We start from the raw sequence: 17,352 nt of genomic DNA on the forward strand, positions 1-17,352 counted from the left end.
AAATATATTATTGGTTTGGTTATTGGTTTAACATATTTAAAAACCACAAATTGATAAATCGAACCGATAATACATAAAACCGAATCGACCGATGCACATCTCTATTCATGAGAGTAACCTAATAGTCTTAAAAGTTGAGTATTTATGTAAAATTTAAAATAAATTTTACGATAATACAATATTTATGATGCAATTATATTTCATCAATGAGTTCATTTTTATTTGAATTGTTCGTTAATATGTATTATATATAATATTTATTGCAATTTATGTTATTCAGAAATTTAGAATAAAATATAATTTTATATTAATGAAAAATTTGATAAATAAATTTTGTATTACGTAAAGATTATAGAGTGATTATTTGAAAAAAGAAGAAATGATTTATATTATGAAATAAGAAAATAAGAATGGAATACAAATAATAATATAATATTGAGGAGAGAGAAAAAAATTCATTTTTAGAGAGTAAAATAGAGAATTGGGTTGGAGTTGGTTGTCTGAATAAATAATAATATAATATTGAGGAGAGAGAAAAAAATTCTTTTTTAGAGAGTAAAATAGAGAATTGGATTGGAGTTGATTGTCTGAAAAAATAGAAAACTCTATATTTGTTGAGTAAAATAGAGGATTGGATTGGAGATGCCCTGAATGACAAGCCATTGAAGGTCATACCCAACAAGTCCCATGAAAGCAGCAATGAGAAGAACAACCCGTAATGGGAAATACGTAAGAGAGACCCCAGAACACCACCCAAATGCTTTCCCAAAATCTGAAGCCATAGACAGATAATTGAGCTGCACTTGTGAAATTCCAAGAACAGATTTCAAATCAGAGGAATAAGAGGAGAAGTCGAAATTCGTCCCTGTAAATGCTTGAATCCATGTGCTTGCTATCAATATCATCCATTTACTTGATTGCTCCATAAACCTTCTTCTTCTTTTCTTCTTTTTTTGGGTTTATATTTTTGAGTCATGGGAGTAGATGCATATATCTATTTATTGATAAAAGGGTTTTCTTGTGGGGTAATCTTGAAAGCAAAGAAGAGGTAATCATTTTAGTTGTGCATGTTTAAGGGTGGTTGGTAAGAGGAGGGAGGTTAGAGGTTTTTCAGGTCCTACCCACAAGGTTATGGATAAAGATTTGCTAAAAAAATAATATTTTGAGCCATCATAATAAAAAATATTAGCTCTGTCATAATAAATCGTGTTTGTAAATTTTAAATGGTGAACTTATATGGCTCAATAAGTATATTAACGCCGTTGTTAGAAATAATTTCTTTTTGGTGATTCACCTAGGTATCACCTAAAACGAAGGATGTGAAATTTCAGAAATTTAAGTATCACCTAAAACGAAGGATGTGAAATTTCAAAAATTTAATCCAAGTGTAAAACACTTTTAATTAATTAAAAAATAGATTTGAATTAGTTTATGTAGGTTGAAGTTGTTAAAATTATTTGGAATGGTTGGAGTGACTCTTAGCTTAATTATAATAAAAAGAATTGGCGTTGAGGTAGATTAAACATCAACTCACATTTTGATAGCAATATTTAAATGTGATCTCGTGCATCATGTGTGGATGATTTGCTCTATAGTTAAATAATGAGTTTTTAACCTAATTATAAAGAGGTGAATTAATAAGACGTGTGATTTTTTCACAAATGAAAAGTGTAATAATAATTTATTTTGACAAACGATCATATGATTTAAAAAAGAAGAAGATATAAATGCATTTTATCTAACCAATCGAATTGGTTGATAAATCTTCTTGGATCCTTCATACATGATATATACATACAACTTATATGGCTGGGATGAACTTATTCATAAGAAATGAGGTACGTAATATGTTATAATAGTTCGCTCAATGCAAGTTGGTAGGATGTTGGTGCCATCTATTGTTGCAATTTATTTTGGAGCATGAAAATATGTTGTTAGATTTGTTTCATCCTCTTCTTTAACACTATAGTTATACACCCACAACAGATGTATATATATAGGTTAGCATAGGACATGACCAAATCATCTCAATCTACTTTCTCTTAATTTACCTTCAATGATTTTTACTCGCATTTTTAGCCCAAAGTGATTTTTCTATTCTATTTTTTGTTTTTTTGGTATATCAACAAAGATTATTCTAAAAAAATAAACTACGTGATGTGAATTAGCCCATAAAAAATCAATATTTTTAATGTGACTTCTCAAATTATCTAAAAAAATACGTAAATCATAATTGTGGTCTTCATAGGTAAATATAATAATAACATTATTAGTTTTCAGTAATTATTTATAATAATAGTCCTAAAAATATTGTATGTCCTTATCTTTAATAAGCTTTAAGTAAACAATATATATTTCCGTTTGATTTCTTGATTTTACTTATTTTGTAAACTTTGAAATTATCGTATAATTTGAATAACTCTGAAATAAATAATATTTCATCTTTAATAAGCTTGGAGTCATTTTGGATTTTTTTTTTGACCCAATAAATATTTTCTTTAATTTTCCCAATTTTTAATCCATAAATGGTACTCCCTCTGTCCCAATTTATATGACTTACTTTCCTTTTTAGTCAGTCCCAAAAAGAATGACACATTTCTATTTTAAGTAACAATTTGCCTATAAAATGTCTTTTTTACCCTTAATGAAATGATTTACAACCACACAAATTTCTATCATTCATTTTGGACCACAAGTTTTAAAAGTCTTTCCATTTTTCTTAAAGTTTGTGCCAAATCAAAGTACATCATATAAAATGGGGCGGAGGGAGTAATTTTCAACTACTCCCTCTGTCCCAATTTATATGACTTACTTTCCTTTTTAGTCAGTCCCAAAAAGAATGACACATTTCTATTTTAAGTAACAATTTGCCTATAAAATGTCTTTTTTACCCTTAATGAAATGATTTACAACCACACAAATTTCTATCATTCATTTTGGACCACAAGTTTTAAAAGTCTTTCCATTTTTCTTAAAGTTTGTGCCAAATCAAAGTACATCATATAAAATGGGACGGAGGGAGTAAATTATTAAGTTAAAAGAAAATTCCAAAACCCAATTAAAGTTCATCCCCTTTAGCCAGTCGGGGCCCCGTTTGTTCATCCGGATTAGTGAAGAACCTATAAAAAGGTCCTTTCAATGTCCAAATAACTGGGATTTACTCAACTGAGAGAGATTTTTCAGTGAAAAATTCGATACACTTCAAGTCTATTCATAGTCTCCGTTCGTCTGTATCTAAGCAGTTAACAGTCGAGTTGCGGCGGAGCAAAAAAATGGAGGTGGAGTTAGAGCCGAGGGTAAAGCCTTTAGCTTTTAAAGTAAAGGGTATGTCTCGAGAATCACCTTTACAGAAGGCTTCCCATGTACTTGACTCGGACCTCAGAAATCACTGGTCCACTGGTACCAATACAAAAGAGTGGATTTTACTCGAATTAGATGTATGTATCTTTTGCACTTCCAGTTCATTCAATTTCTTGTATTTTTTAATTGTTTAGTTGTAACTTTAGGTTCTAATGGGTTAAGTTGATTTGGGGTTGCGTCATTTGCTTTCCATGTGATGAATTTTGGGTTAAAGGTGTAATTGGTTCTAATAGTTTGTGTTTAGTTGGGTTTTTTTCTTCTTCTTTCATTTGATGGATTCTTGGTTCAATTGTAAAATTTGGATTATAGTAGCTAATGTCGAATGGGTTTGCTTCATTTACTTGTCATAAAGTGAATTTTGGGTTCAAGTGAGAATTGGCTTCGAGTAGCTTAATTTGAATGGGTTATGTTTCATTTGCTTGTCATGTGGTGAGTTTGGGGTTCAAGTGATAATTTAGGCTTCTGATTGCTTAAATTGAATTTTAGTTTGCTTCATTTTCTTGTCATGAGGTGGATTTTGGGTTTGATACACTACTGAAATTCGGATTCAAATTTAGAAAGAGATAAGAGCTGCCTAAAGAACAAATTGAAGAGAATTGCTCTTGAACATCTCCTCAAAGCTCATATGAGCCAAAGTTGAGAAAGAGAGAGAAAATATTGTATTGATCTTGATTTAACTTCCAGATTCTTACAATGGATGAATCTATCCCTATTTAATAAGAGAAGTGCAGGAAGGGAACATGGGATTTCTGGGAGTTAGTTATAGCGAACTCCTAACAACTTTTGGGGTTACGTGCAGGTCACATGCCTGACTTTAACAGCTATTAACAACTAACTGCCTAACTAATTGATCTTCTTCCTAAAAGGGAAATCATTACAAAAGGGTTATATCAGGGTTCCATTAGAAATTGACTCCTAATAGCTTATGTTGAAATGGATTTGCTTCATTTTCTTTTCATGTGGTGGATTTTGCGTTTAAGTGAAAAAAAGTGGCTTTGAATAGCTTAAGATGAATTGAGTTTGCTTCATTTGCTTGTCATGTGGTGAATTCGGGTTCAAGTGAGAATTTTGCCTTCTAATGGCTCAAGTTGACTATAGGTTTGCTTCGCTGGCTTGTCTTGAGGTGGATTTTGGTTTCAAGTGAAATATTTGGCTTCTAATGGCTTAAGTTGTATTGCGTTTGTTTCATCTTAGGTCATGTGGTGGTTTGTGTTCGAGTTAAAAATTTGCCTCCTAATGGCTTAAGTGGAAGCTGGGGTTTTGCTTCATTTACTCTCCATGAGATTCATTTTGTCTTAGTGGCTTTCCACATATATATTCATGTTCCGTGTTAAAAGTGATGGGTTCGGTTGAACCCATAGCTAATAAGCTTACCTTGGCCACTGCTGCTACGTGACTTGCATTGCAGCATGCTGTTCTTATATTTCTTCAAATGCTTCTTTCGGGCAAAGCCCTGATCTACAAAGACCTTATTTTGTCTCGGGGATTTGGTTTTGAAGAGAAGAAGCGGTGGAACGACACCTCTTTAGTTTATTTTCTGTCTTTGGATGGAACAGACAAGTAGATTAAGAAATGATGGAACCACACCTCTTCAGTTATTTGCTGTCTTTGGCTGGAAGGCAAGTATACAATTGAAGTCCTTTCATTGGGGAAACTAGTTTTCGTGATCATCCTTGTAATACTTGATCAATAGAAGCCTAAAGCTCAAAATAATTCTTTTTTTACTGAGAAAATGCACCAATTAATAATGAATATTTCTCTGATAATGATCAGTGTTGCTGGTTAATCGTTAGGTTTTAGATAATTTCGTTTTTACCTGCTACATATGATTAAACTACTGGCTTCAGAAGGTTGCTTTCCTAAGCATTATTTATCTAGGATGGCCGTCATTATATATTCCTATGCCTATTTCCTTTTCCTATTGATAACTAATTTTTGGAGTTAACTGATTGTTGGTGTGCTTTTGTTCATCAATACAGGAACCCTGCCTACTTTCACATATTAGGATTTACAACAAGTCTGTGCTGGAATGGGAAATTTCAGCTGGCTTGCGTTACAAGGTTAGGCGTAAAGATATTTTGCATCAATGATTGTATGATTGAAGTTTTTGTTTCTTGTTTCACATTTATGTGCAATAGGAAGCGCTTGAAGTTTGGAATCCCTATGATTGACATTATATTACTCCCATTAAATTCTTGTATATGTCTAATGTAAAAGGGCTTCAATCACTATCTATTTACAACATTTTAATCACCAACCTCCTGTTGAAATCAAAAAAGTAAGTTTATTAATCACAAACCTTCTACAATTGGTTGCTACAATGGATGGGTTTACAATAAAGGAGTTCAATTTCTGGTTTAAATGATATCCTTAATATCAGGTTACTGTTGCTGAGTCTGCGGGTTTCCAAAGAAGACTACTTATCTTTTCTGAGAAGCTCAGTGGTTACTGACCTTTTTGGCATCCTTAACCCTTGATATGCTATGCCTCATTCCACATAGAGGCGAATTTGTAACACTGTTAGTTTTTCTTGTGTTTATTTTTGTTTATCAGCCAGGATGGGATTGGGGAGGGTGGAAGGTGGTTTGCAGAATGACTAATTATAGTCACCGTCCTCTCTGAAGGAAACCATATCCCAGAAGATCTATTGGAGGGTTTTTTGGGTTTATCAGAAAAAAGATCTAGTTTATATAAGCAGTGTTTATGATTAAAAAGGTAAGGGTTAAATAAGGAAGATGTTTCCACCAAGTGGCTGCTTCCAGACTCCTACCAAAATTGTTCAAGTTACAAGTATTGTGATGAGGCCCAAAAGTACCTTGCCTTGTTTTACTAAACTAGTTTAGAGTCCGTGCGTTGCACATGTGCATCATGTCAAGCTGTCAGTCACTATATATAAAAAATGTATAAAAGTAGAATAAATTATTGAAAAATAGCAAATGACTTTAAACAATTATCTTGTTCTTTTCTTTGATTTCAAAGATGAAAAATGAATTTCAAGGCCTTTTTTGTAAATGGCTAAAATGACTCCAAACTACAATCGAATTTGCAGTAACACACTCATATTTTACGTGGGATCTAGTTTCCGCTGAATATTTTTTGGCATTTATCCGACATGACACAAGTCTAAACTTGATAATGGAAGAATATAGTAATTGGCGAGATTAAATTTCAAAAGATTCAACTGATTTCTTCATGGAAAAATTGAAGTGTGAAGGAGAAACTTTTCATTTTTTTCTTTTGTTTGAAGAGTATATGAGTGATAAGGATAGAACCCCTTTGTCTTTCTGCATATACATCTATGTTAAGAAAACGTGTAGTAATCTAAAACAGTAGTCATCACACTCTTTTATTTCTATAAGAAATCGAATTGAATGATCAATAATAAAGGAAAAAGACAAACGAAAACAATTAATGTTATCCATGGTAAACCTATCAAGACTAAAGATCACTAAACTAAGAAAGATTCCCTTTTTACTAACTTAAGTTAATTTAGTATCCTGTATTGAGGGAAAACTATTGTGTCCTCCTTTTGTTGGTGCACAAGGGAACTAGACTAAAAGGATTGAGTACTCGTAAGGTTGCACCATGGGGGAGAGAGTGGTTCTTGTGGAGGTAGGTGCTTGATGGTTTTTGCTGAAGGATGGTTTATGGTCCAATAAAACCCATGAGTAATAATAATAACTCTTTACTTAAAAACCTTCAATGGCTTCCTTGAAGTATCTCCTTTGGAAAAATGTGATTTTTTTTTATATTTTGAGATGTACCGAAATGTTTGACATCTACAATAAATATAATATGTACTCCCAAGGGTTAAGTCTAGTGATATGAGTACAACAAATGATGTGTGGGCTAGGCACTTGTCATGGGTTCGAATCCTGCTGCAGACAGAAGCGTGTTATCTAAGCGGGAAGGGTAGAGCAGTGGACCCATTATCCACCGATTTTTGAACCGTGTGCCACTGACCCTCATGGATTTTTCGGTTGTAATAAAAAGCATTTAATAATGCTCTCTGTAGCTTCTAGAAGTATCCAGGCCCAATACATTTAAATTCCTTTACACTATGGTCTGGTGTTTCCCCTATTACCCAAATTTATTAAGACTATTATGATATGTACTTAAGCTTTTAACAATGTATTACTAACCAATTTATTTCCTTGATGATGTATCAAGTTGTCACGTAAATAAGTATCAGGGTTCGCTCCCGGGGATTTGGTTTGGTGGTAAGATCACATTTTGTGATGTGTTGGTAACACACGTCACGGATTCGAACCCTACACACGCTCAGGGACTTCTCAATTTTATGGAGGTTCTATTAGTTTTTAACTCCTTGATTGTAAGTTGGAGCTTAGTGCATGAAGAACATTCGGAAATTACTTTACCTCTAGTAAAATAATGCTTTGCTTGCTTTTTTACTCTCTAATTAAGATTTGTGAACTGGAGAATACAACAATTATGTCCTTCGTTTCTTATTTTCTTTTCTGCTCTTTGTTGGATATTTTTATCAAGTTTTTCATAAATATTATTATTCTTTTCTTCTTTTGTTGATTATTAGTAGCCTATTTGTTTTCTTATTTTCTAGCAGCAATTTACTTCAATGGCTGTAAAACTTTCAGATTTTCCTCATGAGGACTTGATTAACTGTGCCTGTTTTCTTGATTATCTGCTTGTGTGTTCTTCATAGCCAGAGACATTTCCAAAAGTTCGCCCACGTTGTGAAGCCCCTCGACGGGACATGATGTACCCTATGAACTATACTCCATGCCGTTATGTTCGAATATCTTGCTTGCGAGGGAGCCCTATAGCAATTTTCTTTGTACAGGTGAATTACTTTTGGAGCTTGTCTTGAGTTTGATAATGCTTTGCTTTGTTGGACTCCTCCAATTCCCTTTTTGTTCTTCAGTGACAGTTTATATAAATGTAACCATCCAAATTCTTACTCATGTTCCAAAAGTTTAAGAGCTTAAAGTCACCTGGTCATTTATTACTCACTAAAATATGTAAGATAATCCGTGTTCATTTTATTAAGACCGGTCTTATTGGATTTATGTTCTACATTAATTTGATTGTAATTTAAAGATTTTTGTATATTCCGTGTTCATTAAGACAACAAATATTCATATTTGTAGTAGCAGAACATCTTTCGGGTGAATTCTTAGACTTTGTAAAATTTCCCGTTTCCCAGTTTTAATGTCATAAGTAGCAGACAGTAGGTGTTTCGCTGTTCCCCCCTCAGTTATCGAAATTCTGGCTGAAGATTAAATCCCAGCTTAAATTGCTTCCTGTCTGCCGGTCATGTTTGCAACCAATGCTTCCTATGATAGTAATATGGGAAGTTTGGCCCACAAGTCTTGGTTCAAGTGGTAAAGGTGGAGGGACTTGCGATTTAGGTCACAAGTTTGTGCTCTAAACTATGCCAACTAAGCCTGGTATTTAAGCGAAGAAGGGTTTAGCAGCAGTTGGTGTTAAGGGTTTGGCACATAGACGCAAACGGAATTATCGGTCATAAGAAATAGAAAGCTAGTAAGCATTACTTTCAAAACAATCTTTTCACACCTCTAGTGATCCCAAAAAGGAGTCCTGTTGTTCACGTTGAACTTGATAATTGGGGAAACTAACCCAGGAACTTCATAAGAATCCTCCATAAATTGGTTCTGTAGAATCTAATTAGTCACCCCTTTTATCGAATCAAAATTTGTCACATATTTAGGGTTTCCATTATGCCCTCCAAAACTCCATCTCTCCATAACCACTTCCAGAATGGGCATTGAAGTGGTTGGAAGTTGAAATCTGGACAGCCTGGCCTTATTTTCAAGCTTGACATCGAGAAAGCCTCTGACCAGTAAGGTCATATCTTTTAGCAATGTTCAGAAGAATGGGGTTTGGGGAAGTCTGGATTAGGTGGATCAAGTTCTGTATCGCCACTGTTAAGTACTGAATTTTGATTAATGGAGGACCAACTAGTTTTTTCTTTCCCCAGAAAGGTCTCAGGCAGGGAGATCCCCCGTTCCTTTTTATTTTAGCTATGGAAGGTCTCAATAAAATTCTTCATAAAGCAACTCAATTTCACTGACGGGAGAGTTTTAAGGTGGGAAAAAGGAAGTGGGAACTCTATAACTGTATGTCATTTGCTATATACAGATGACACTCTTATTGTCTATGGAGCTGAAAGATCCCAAGTAATGTACATGAACCTCACTGTAATTATCTTTGAAGCTATATTAGGATTGCTCATGAACATGCTGAAAACCTTTTTTTCCCCAGTAAACGCAGTCCCTAAATTTGAGTTTGCTGGGTTGATGTGCTGAAATGTGGTATCCTTCCATACTTCATATCTTGACCTACCTTATGGTGCAAAATAAAAGTCTCATGTAATTTGGCAAGGAGTAATTGATTATCTTCCTGACAGATACAATACCTTTCTTTTGGGGGTCAGGTCAATATTGATAAATAGTGTGTTGGACAGTATTCCAAACATATTTCATGTCCCTTTTTTTCACTTGCCAAAGAAACAAGAACATGCTAATGAAATGACACTAGTGATACAATATGGAGAATACAAAGCTGTGGAAAGATGTAGTAACTGCAAAATAGAGGGAGAAGAATAACTTGTGTTCAAAGCAAAGAAACTCACCTCATGGGACAGGTCCTTGGAAGCATATTTCAAAACTTTGTGGGACTTATAGCTCAACTCAAAGTCAGGTTGGGGAATGGCTCAACTTTTTTTTCTGGAAGGACAAGTGGCTGGGCCCTGTGGCTTTGAAACATGAATTTTCAAACTTATACAAAATGGCTAGCAATCAAGAGTCTTATTTTTATATATGGAAAATAATTTCTTTAAAAACATAAAGGCAGAGCCTGTATACAAGAGTCAAGAGGTATACCAAAAGGTAGAAAATTTACAAAAGAAGATGGTTTTGTATGAAAGACATCCGATCTTCTACACTACAAGGGACTTCATGGGTGCACCAAAAGTAAATAAGGGATAAGAGACTACTCCTTAATTGTACAAAATTCATCGTTACACCCTCAAAACTCTCCTGTTTCAGAATTGGCATCAGTACACTTGGGACCTGCTCTTCAGAAGAAACTTTCAAGGTTGGAAGATGACTTGAACTACTGGGATATATCTGCTAACTGGTTGGGATTGCTGTTAACCTTCAAATTAAAGATAGCTTTCTCTAGGGATGGTGGTGGGGATTCTATGGATGGAGCTTTCACTGTTAAAGAAGGATATGCTCATTTATGCTCCAACAAAGAGCTGATTGAGAAAAAGGGAAACTCAGAAGGAAATAGAAGAAAAGAACAAATTGGGCTGCTATTTATGAACAATTTATTTTGACTCTATTATGGAAATCGTACCCCCAGCTATCTGAACTTTATTCAAAGTTCCATTTCTTTGTTTTCTTTCATTAGTAGCTCTGCTATCCTTTCTTCAACTAGGTCAGACACAGATTACATTTATAGCTTCGATAGAATCAGGTAGAAGAAAAAGATAAATATCACTTTATAATCCATTCTACTGTCCACCTTAGATGCGGCACAAAGAAACAATGGAAACTAAGATATTGTTGCAAAGAGCTGGGCTCAACTTCTGCTTTCTTGATTTTTTCCCTAATTTGTTGGTTGTTTGCTGGTACTAGTTAAGTTTGGAGTTCTAATGTCATCACTTATTCCCTCTTTTCTGCTGTGCAGTTGATTGGTATTACAGTTACTGGTCTTGAACCAGAGTTTCAACCGATCGTCAACTACTTGCTACCCCACATAATATCAAGCAAGCAGGACGATAATGATATGCATCTTCAGGTAGAAGATACTGCTACTGCTGAACTTCTGTTGCACACATTAATTGTAAGATGCATATGTGAGCCTTCTACGTTGTCATGGTCAGATAAATGTGCTGTGGCACATCATTCCTTAAGTCTTTTCCTTTTTGTTAAGGATAAAACTTATTGGATTGCTGTCTTAATAAGCAGTGATATATTGCTTGTTTTAGATGTATGCAAGTGTGTTTGTAAATCTTTCAGCTCTTGTCTAATCTATGGTTTTATAGCTGCTTCAAGATATCACAAACCGGCTGGGAGTGTTCCTTCCCCAACTAGAGGTATTTCTTTAAATTGAAGTGTAGAAATAAGAGTATCTATGTTATTCTGAAACATGAAATGGGCGAGCTGGTAGTGCTGTTTTGGGGGATTACGTGGTTCTGTTGAGAATTCTGTTATATTCGTGCAGGCTGATCTTAACAGCTTTTCAGATGCTGCAGAATATGCTACACGTTTTCTTGCAATGCTTGCTGGTCCCCTTTACCCAATTCTTCAAATTGTAAAGGAAAGGTTGGTATCCCTGATTTCTTGTACCAGGTATTTCTCTAATAGGTCCACAATTTTGTCTGTATTGGATTTTATCAAAGATGTTACTTGATTATTAGCTATCTTCTGCACAGTGACAATGGAATCTTTGTGCTTCTAGGATTGACATATTTTCCACTGTGCAGAGTGGGGGGGGGGGGGGGATTTTACTCTCATCAAACAGAGTTGTCTTCCCAGAATAGCTTCTGACCACAATCCTGTTATCTGAAGAGTGGAAGAAGTCCTACTCTAAATTTGAAGCACGGTGGTTAGAAGTGGAGGGTTTTAAAGAGAAAGTTAAAGAATGGTGGGAGTCTTTTTGTGTGAATGGCAGACCAGGTTACATTTTGGCTGAGAAGCTGAAAATGCTAAAAGTAAAGTTAAAGGAGTTACATCCCAACTTGTGTGGGGTGGACACTCTCGAAGAAAAGAAATCCCAGATGTTTTCAAATGCAAAAAGAGCAGCAGCCAGAAGATTAAGATTCAGTGCCTTAATTTACTTTATTCTGGCCAGAGAGATATCATTAATACTATTTAGTTTATTCACTTCAACCAGGTTTCTTAGAAGAACTGCAATGCAACTTTTATTGTCTTTATCCCAAAGTAGCCAGAAGCTTCAGAATTGAAGAACTTCAGACCAATCAACTTGGTAGGGGGAGGTTTACAAGATCATTACTAGACTGATGGCAGAAAGGTTAAAAAGGTTGTGAAGAAATTGATCAAAAAGCATCAAATGACATTTGTAAAGGGAATCCAAATCATGGATGCAACACTCCTAGTCGGCGAATGCATAGACTCAGGATTGGAAGGGGGAACTCCTGTCATAATGTGCAAACTGGATGGTCAGAAAGTTTATGACCATGTGAATTGGCCCTTCCTTCCGAACACTCTCAGTCAGATGAGATTTGGTAGTAGATGGTTGAAGTGGATTGAGTTCTGTATAAAAACAAGTCAGGTTAGGAGAACTTGTGGTTTTCTTTTTTTGCATCAGAAAGGGGGTTGAGACAGGGTGATCCCCTCTCCACTTTTCTGTTCATCTTGGCAATGGAATGTTTTGACAGTATGATGAGGATTGCATCACAAATAAGGTGGATCAGAGGTTTTCGCTGGAGAAAGAGTTGGAGGAAGAAAAAGAAGTCGATCACATGCTTTGTGTAGATGACACTATCATCTTATGTGAGACTATAGTAGAACATATTAACTTAGTTAAGAGTTATCCTGCTTTTGTTTGAAGCTGTTTCAGGGCTGAGAGTAAATTGGGGAAAGACAGTCGTTTCCCTTTAAATAAAGTTTCCCCAGATTCAGGAACTGGTAGGCATATTGGGATGCAGAGTTTATCAAATTCCTACCACCTACTTGGGGATGCCTTTGGGCAACAAACATAAGGCAATGGAAATATTGAATGGTATTCTACAGAAAACTGAAAAGAAGCTAACTAGATGGAAGGTACAATACCTGTCTCTAGGTGGAAGATTGATCCTCATCAATTTTGTACTACATTTCTCTGCTTACTTATGTGATGTCCTTATTCCCAATCCCAACAGAAGTGGTGAAAAAATCGGACAAACTTAGGAGGTATTTCTTATGACAAGGAAATAAGGAAGGGAAAGGTTACAACTTGATGAATTGGAAGATTGTAATTCTCAGCAAAGGCAAAGGGGTCTGGAGATCAGAAACCTGACTGAGATTACAAAATGAGAGCCTGCCGATGAAGTGGCTGTGGAGATACACTGGGGAAGGGGGTAGCTCCTTGGAAGGAGGTTATAATAGCAAAATATGATGAGCTGAGTCCCTGGTGTATAGAAAATGCCACTGAACCATATGGTGTGTGTGTGGAGAACAATCAGAACTTGTGGCCACAGATGGAAGAGAATATATTATCAAGGTGGGAATGGTAACTGAACTAGATTTTGGAAGGATGGCTGTATAGATCAAACCTCTCTCAGAGACCTTTTCCCAAACCTATTACTAATTTGTGAAAATCTTGATGCTAGAGTGTGTGATTGCTTGACAGAACAGGGATGAAACAATATCATTTAGAAGATTATTAAATGACTGGTAGGTCTAGAGGGTGGCAGCTTTACTAGGAAAACTAGGTGGAGTGAACATCATAACAACAATCACATACAATGTCTTGTGGAAGCATAGCATTGGGTGGAGTTTTTTCAGTCAGTAATGCATACAAAAGAGGCTTGCAGGTGCTGGCTGGGGTCAAAATATCATTGGAACTATTTCTGGAAGAGTGACATCCCAACAAAAGTGAAGTGTTTCACTGGGCTGGTGATAAAGAGAGCATGCCTAACACAAGAAGTCCTACAGATGAAGGGCAGGCAATTGGTTCCTAGGTGTTTCCCCTGTAACATGACAGGGGAAACAAATAAGCACCTTTTTTTACACTGCAAGTTCACTGCTCAACTATGGAATCTGTTCATCAACATTACAAGCATGAGCTGGACAATGCCGGAACATACATCTGATCTCTTGAGCTATTGGATTAGGAGGGGGAGACAGTTGAAGCCCAAAGAGATAAGGTTAATACCATCATGTATGTGGTGGTCAATATGGGGGGGGGGGTGTTAAATGGAAGATGTTTACAGATTAAATGGAACTGTATTTGTATCTTTACTTTTTGGTGTAAAAACTTTGTATAGAATATATAGATCAGATTATAGATTTGATAGGAAGTCTGTAATTGCTACTCTTTTTGGAGGTAGCCAGCATACCCTTGATGCTGAGAAAAACAATTTTACCACTTTCAAAAATAAAATAAAACGGAGAATAAAACTGATATAAGGTCATTTTGTGACAGAAGCATGTGAATGAAGCCTTAACCTCGCCGACCCCTTCTATAGATATTATCTTGTCTGAAGTTAACTTATGAACCCTGTGTAACTTCTATATTGCTGTTACTAATCATTGAAAGGGGATCGTTTATTCATTTGGGTAAAATTCTCTATTGTGGATTACCCACATCTTTCGGGTACCATCGGCTGTTGGTAATTTTATTATTGAGCCTCTTCGAGATGGTTCCCAACCTTGATTCCAGTTAAAGAATATTCATGTCTCTTGTATTAGATGTGAGTATTGTACATGCTTCATTCCTTGAGTACGAATTTATTCGTTCACTATTAGTTAACCTTCTCTCAAAAAATTTATTCGTTCACTATTATTTTCCTGCTTAAGCAGGGAAACAGCCAGGTCAGTAGGCAATGTTTCGGAATCTGAAGCTTCAAGAAACAGTCAACCTGTAATAGCTTTGACTGTATCATCGAATTTTGAGGTACGCATAGGGTACTGCTCCTCTGCTTTTCTTGTCATTCAGTTTGTGAATTTTTACCTCATAAAAACTAATAACTGTCTCCTCTGAAAGGAAAAATAATATTCCCTCCGTCCAGATTCTGTGATGGTGATTGACTGTGGATTGAATTTAAGAAACAAAAGAAGACTTTTGAAACTTGTGGTCTTAAATAAGTTAGATATTTTGTGGCTATAAATCATCTCATTAACAGTACAGTGAACATTTAACAATTTTTGGAGGTGGCCAGCATTCATTAATGCTGAGGAATACAACAGTAGCTTTTGTCTAAAAAACAAAAAAAGGTACAATGAACATTTTGAAGTTACTCCCTCCATCCATTTTTTATTTGTCCAATTTTGACTTAAGGAGCAATAAATAAAATGAAAATTTTACTATATCACCCTTTACAACAACAACAACCAACATGCCCTGTGTAATCCCACTAGTGTGGTTTGGGGAGGATAGTGCATACGCAGAGCTTACTCCTAACTAAAAAGGAAGAGTTTATTATATCACCCTTCGAATATAATAAATTAAATGCTTTGGGAAATGACTATTGTTATAATAAGGGTAAATTTGAAACTAAGTGATGAATTATCTCTTGAATTTTAAAATTGGACAGTAGACATCTATTTTTAGTATAGTGGACAAGTAGTAGTGGACTGAGGGAGTAAAATTGCTATCCAGTTTCTTGGGATACGGATTATCTGTTGCTTCTTTAAAACTACACTGATTGTTAATCTCTAGCCTAGTTTTATACAGATAAGAAAACAAGAGGGACCTTTACTTTAACAACTTGACAATAGAATTGACCAATTCCCATTAAGCACATTGGGCAAAAAGAAGTATCTTCATATAGTTGGTTTAACGAACACAAGAAGGAGATTTTTCATGTGTTCCTTCTCATTTGCCAAAACATGGTAACCCCTCTTTCTCCTGGAGTGGAGTGCTTAGCTAGACTTCCTAATTGTCAATGGCAGTTATGTAGAAAGGCAGAAGAGATTTGGATGGCCTCAAAATTCTGACATGATTCACCTTTCCTGTCTAGTGTATATGTGTATACTGTATCGATGGCCCTTATATCCTTGTAATGTTTATTTCCTGTACGTGCAAATGCCTCTTATACATGTGGGAGGGGGAAGTTTGACCTAATCTAGACGTATTGCATCCTTTGGAGTTTGGGGAGGTTTTCCTTCGTATTTATGCTTACTCCACTTTCTGGCTCAACACTTGATGTATACAGGGTTGCAACTTTGTATCATGCGCGGGTCAATCTTATTTTTATGAGTCATTTTTTATTTTTATTTCTGAACTTCTTAACCTCTATTTAGAAAAGAGCTTTGCCAGCCTTTGTGATTCTGCAGGCTCAGCTTAGGAATTTATTTTATGCTTTATTTCATATATTTTCTTGCATGTTTTTTGGGTTGACGAGGATCTTTAAATGTTCTCTATTATTTCATATATTACTTTTTTGGCTCATTGTGGAAAGAAAGTGTTACTGCCATGTAGAAGGATTTAGGCACACTTGTCACTAAGGTGGTTACGTTTCTTAATTATATGGCATGGCTGCTGGCTAATTGTATGTTTTTATCATGGCAGCCTAGGAGATCACGCAACATGTCTACCCTGATTTTTCCTACATCTTGTTACTTAGCTTTTCGTCCAGATGCCATCTTCATTTTACTGAGGAAAGCTTACAAGGATTCTAACCTGGGAAATATTTGCAGAGTGGTAATACACTTACTCTTTCTCCCTATTAAAAAAAGCTTGTCTTTCGCTTTTTCCTCTGAGTAATTAGAAGACGTAACAGAAAGAAAATAAAGAAAGATTTAACTAGATACAAATATTTACTTGTGCCTCTTCCATTTTTTGTTTCCAAAATGTTGAGAGTTCAAAACTGTGTGATTTGAAGTTTCTTGAGAATAAAAGTAACCTTTGCTTTTATATTAATTTCAGTTCTTGTCTTATATCTAGGCCTCTTGGATTCTGTGGAAGTTTCTTGAGCCTATAAAGCCGCCAGACGCTTCACATTCTTGTAGTGAAATTACAACTTCAGTGCCTGATGAAGGATCACAATCTGAGCCTTCCACCCCTCCTTTTGCTGATTACTCAGATTTATTTGGAGATGAATTTAAGATACCAGAATATACATGGGACTCCATTTTCAGTAATGTCTTAGATATTGGCCTAGTGGAAGAAGGGATTTTACATGTTCTGTATGCTTGTGTATCCCAGGTCAATCACAACCAAAGCTTTCTGCTACAGATAAACCACCATATTCATGTGTACTAATATTTGATGCTTCTTTTGACATTCAACATTTCATTTTTAACAGCCCCTGCTCTGCAG

General features: G+C 35.4%; 1 protein-coding gene across 1 annotated transcript in view; it reads left to right on the top strand.

The window, feature by feature from the left end:
- Positions 1 to 3,069: 3,069 nt before the first annotated feature.
- LOC102603779 (uncharacterized) overlaps positions 3,070 to 17,352 on the top strand; it is a 30,815-nt gene continuing 16,532 nt past the window's right edge. Inside the window, exons 1-10 of the mRNA XM_006359115.2 lie at positions 3,070 to 3,437; positions 5,340 to 5,420; positions 8,042 to 8,179; positions 11,053 to 11,163; positions 11,411 to 11,461; positions 11,590 to 11,690; positions 14,892 to 14,985; positions 16,603 to 16,734; positions 16,978 to 17,238; positions 17,339 to 17,348. Of these exons, the coding sequence (XP_006359177.1) occupies positions 3,273 to 3,437; positions 5,340 to 5,420; positions 8,042 to 8,179; positions 11,053 to 11,163; positions 11,411 to 11,461; positions 11,590 to 11,690; positions 14,892 to 14,985; positions 16,603 to 16,734; positions 16,978 to 17,238; positions 17,339 to 17,348 (1,144 nt within the window). The 5' untranslated portion in view covers positions 3,070 to 3,272. The remainder of the gene's footprint in view (positions 3,438 to 5,339; positions 5,421 to 8,041; positions 8,180 to 11,052; positions 11,164 to 11,410; positions 11,462 to 11,589; positions 11,691 to 14,891; positions 14,986 to 16,602; positions 16,735 to 16,977; positions 17,239 to 17,338; positions 17,349 to 17,352) is intronic.

Source organism: Solanum tuberosum, unplaced genomic scaffold (genome assembly GCF_000226075.1).
Source record: "Solanum tuberosum cultivar DM 1-3 516 R44 unplaced genomic scaffold, SolTub_3.0 scf00284, whole genome shotgun sequence".
NCBI classification, from domain to species: domain Eukaryota; kingdom Viridiplantae; phylum Streptophyta; class Magnoliopsida; order Solanales; family Solanaceae; genus Solanum; species Solanum tuberosum.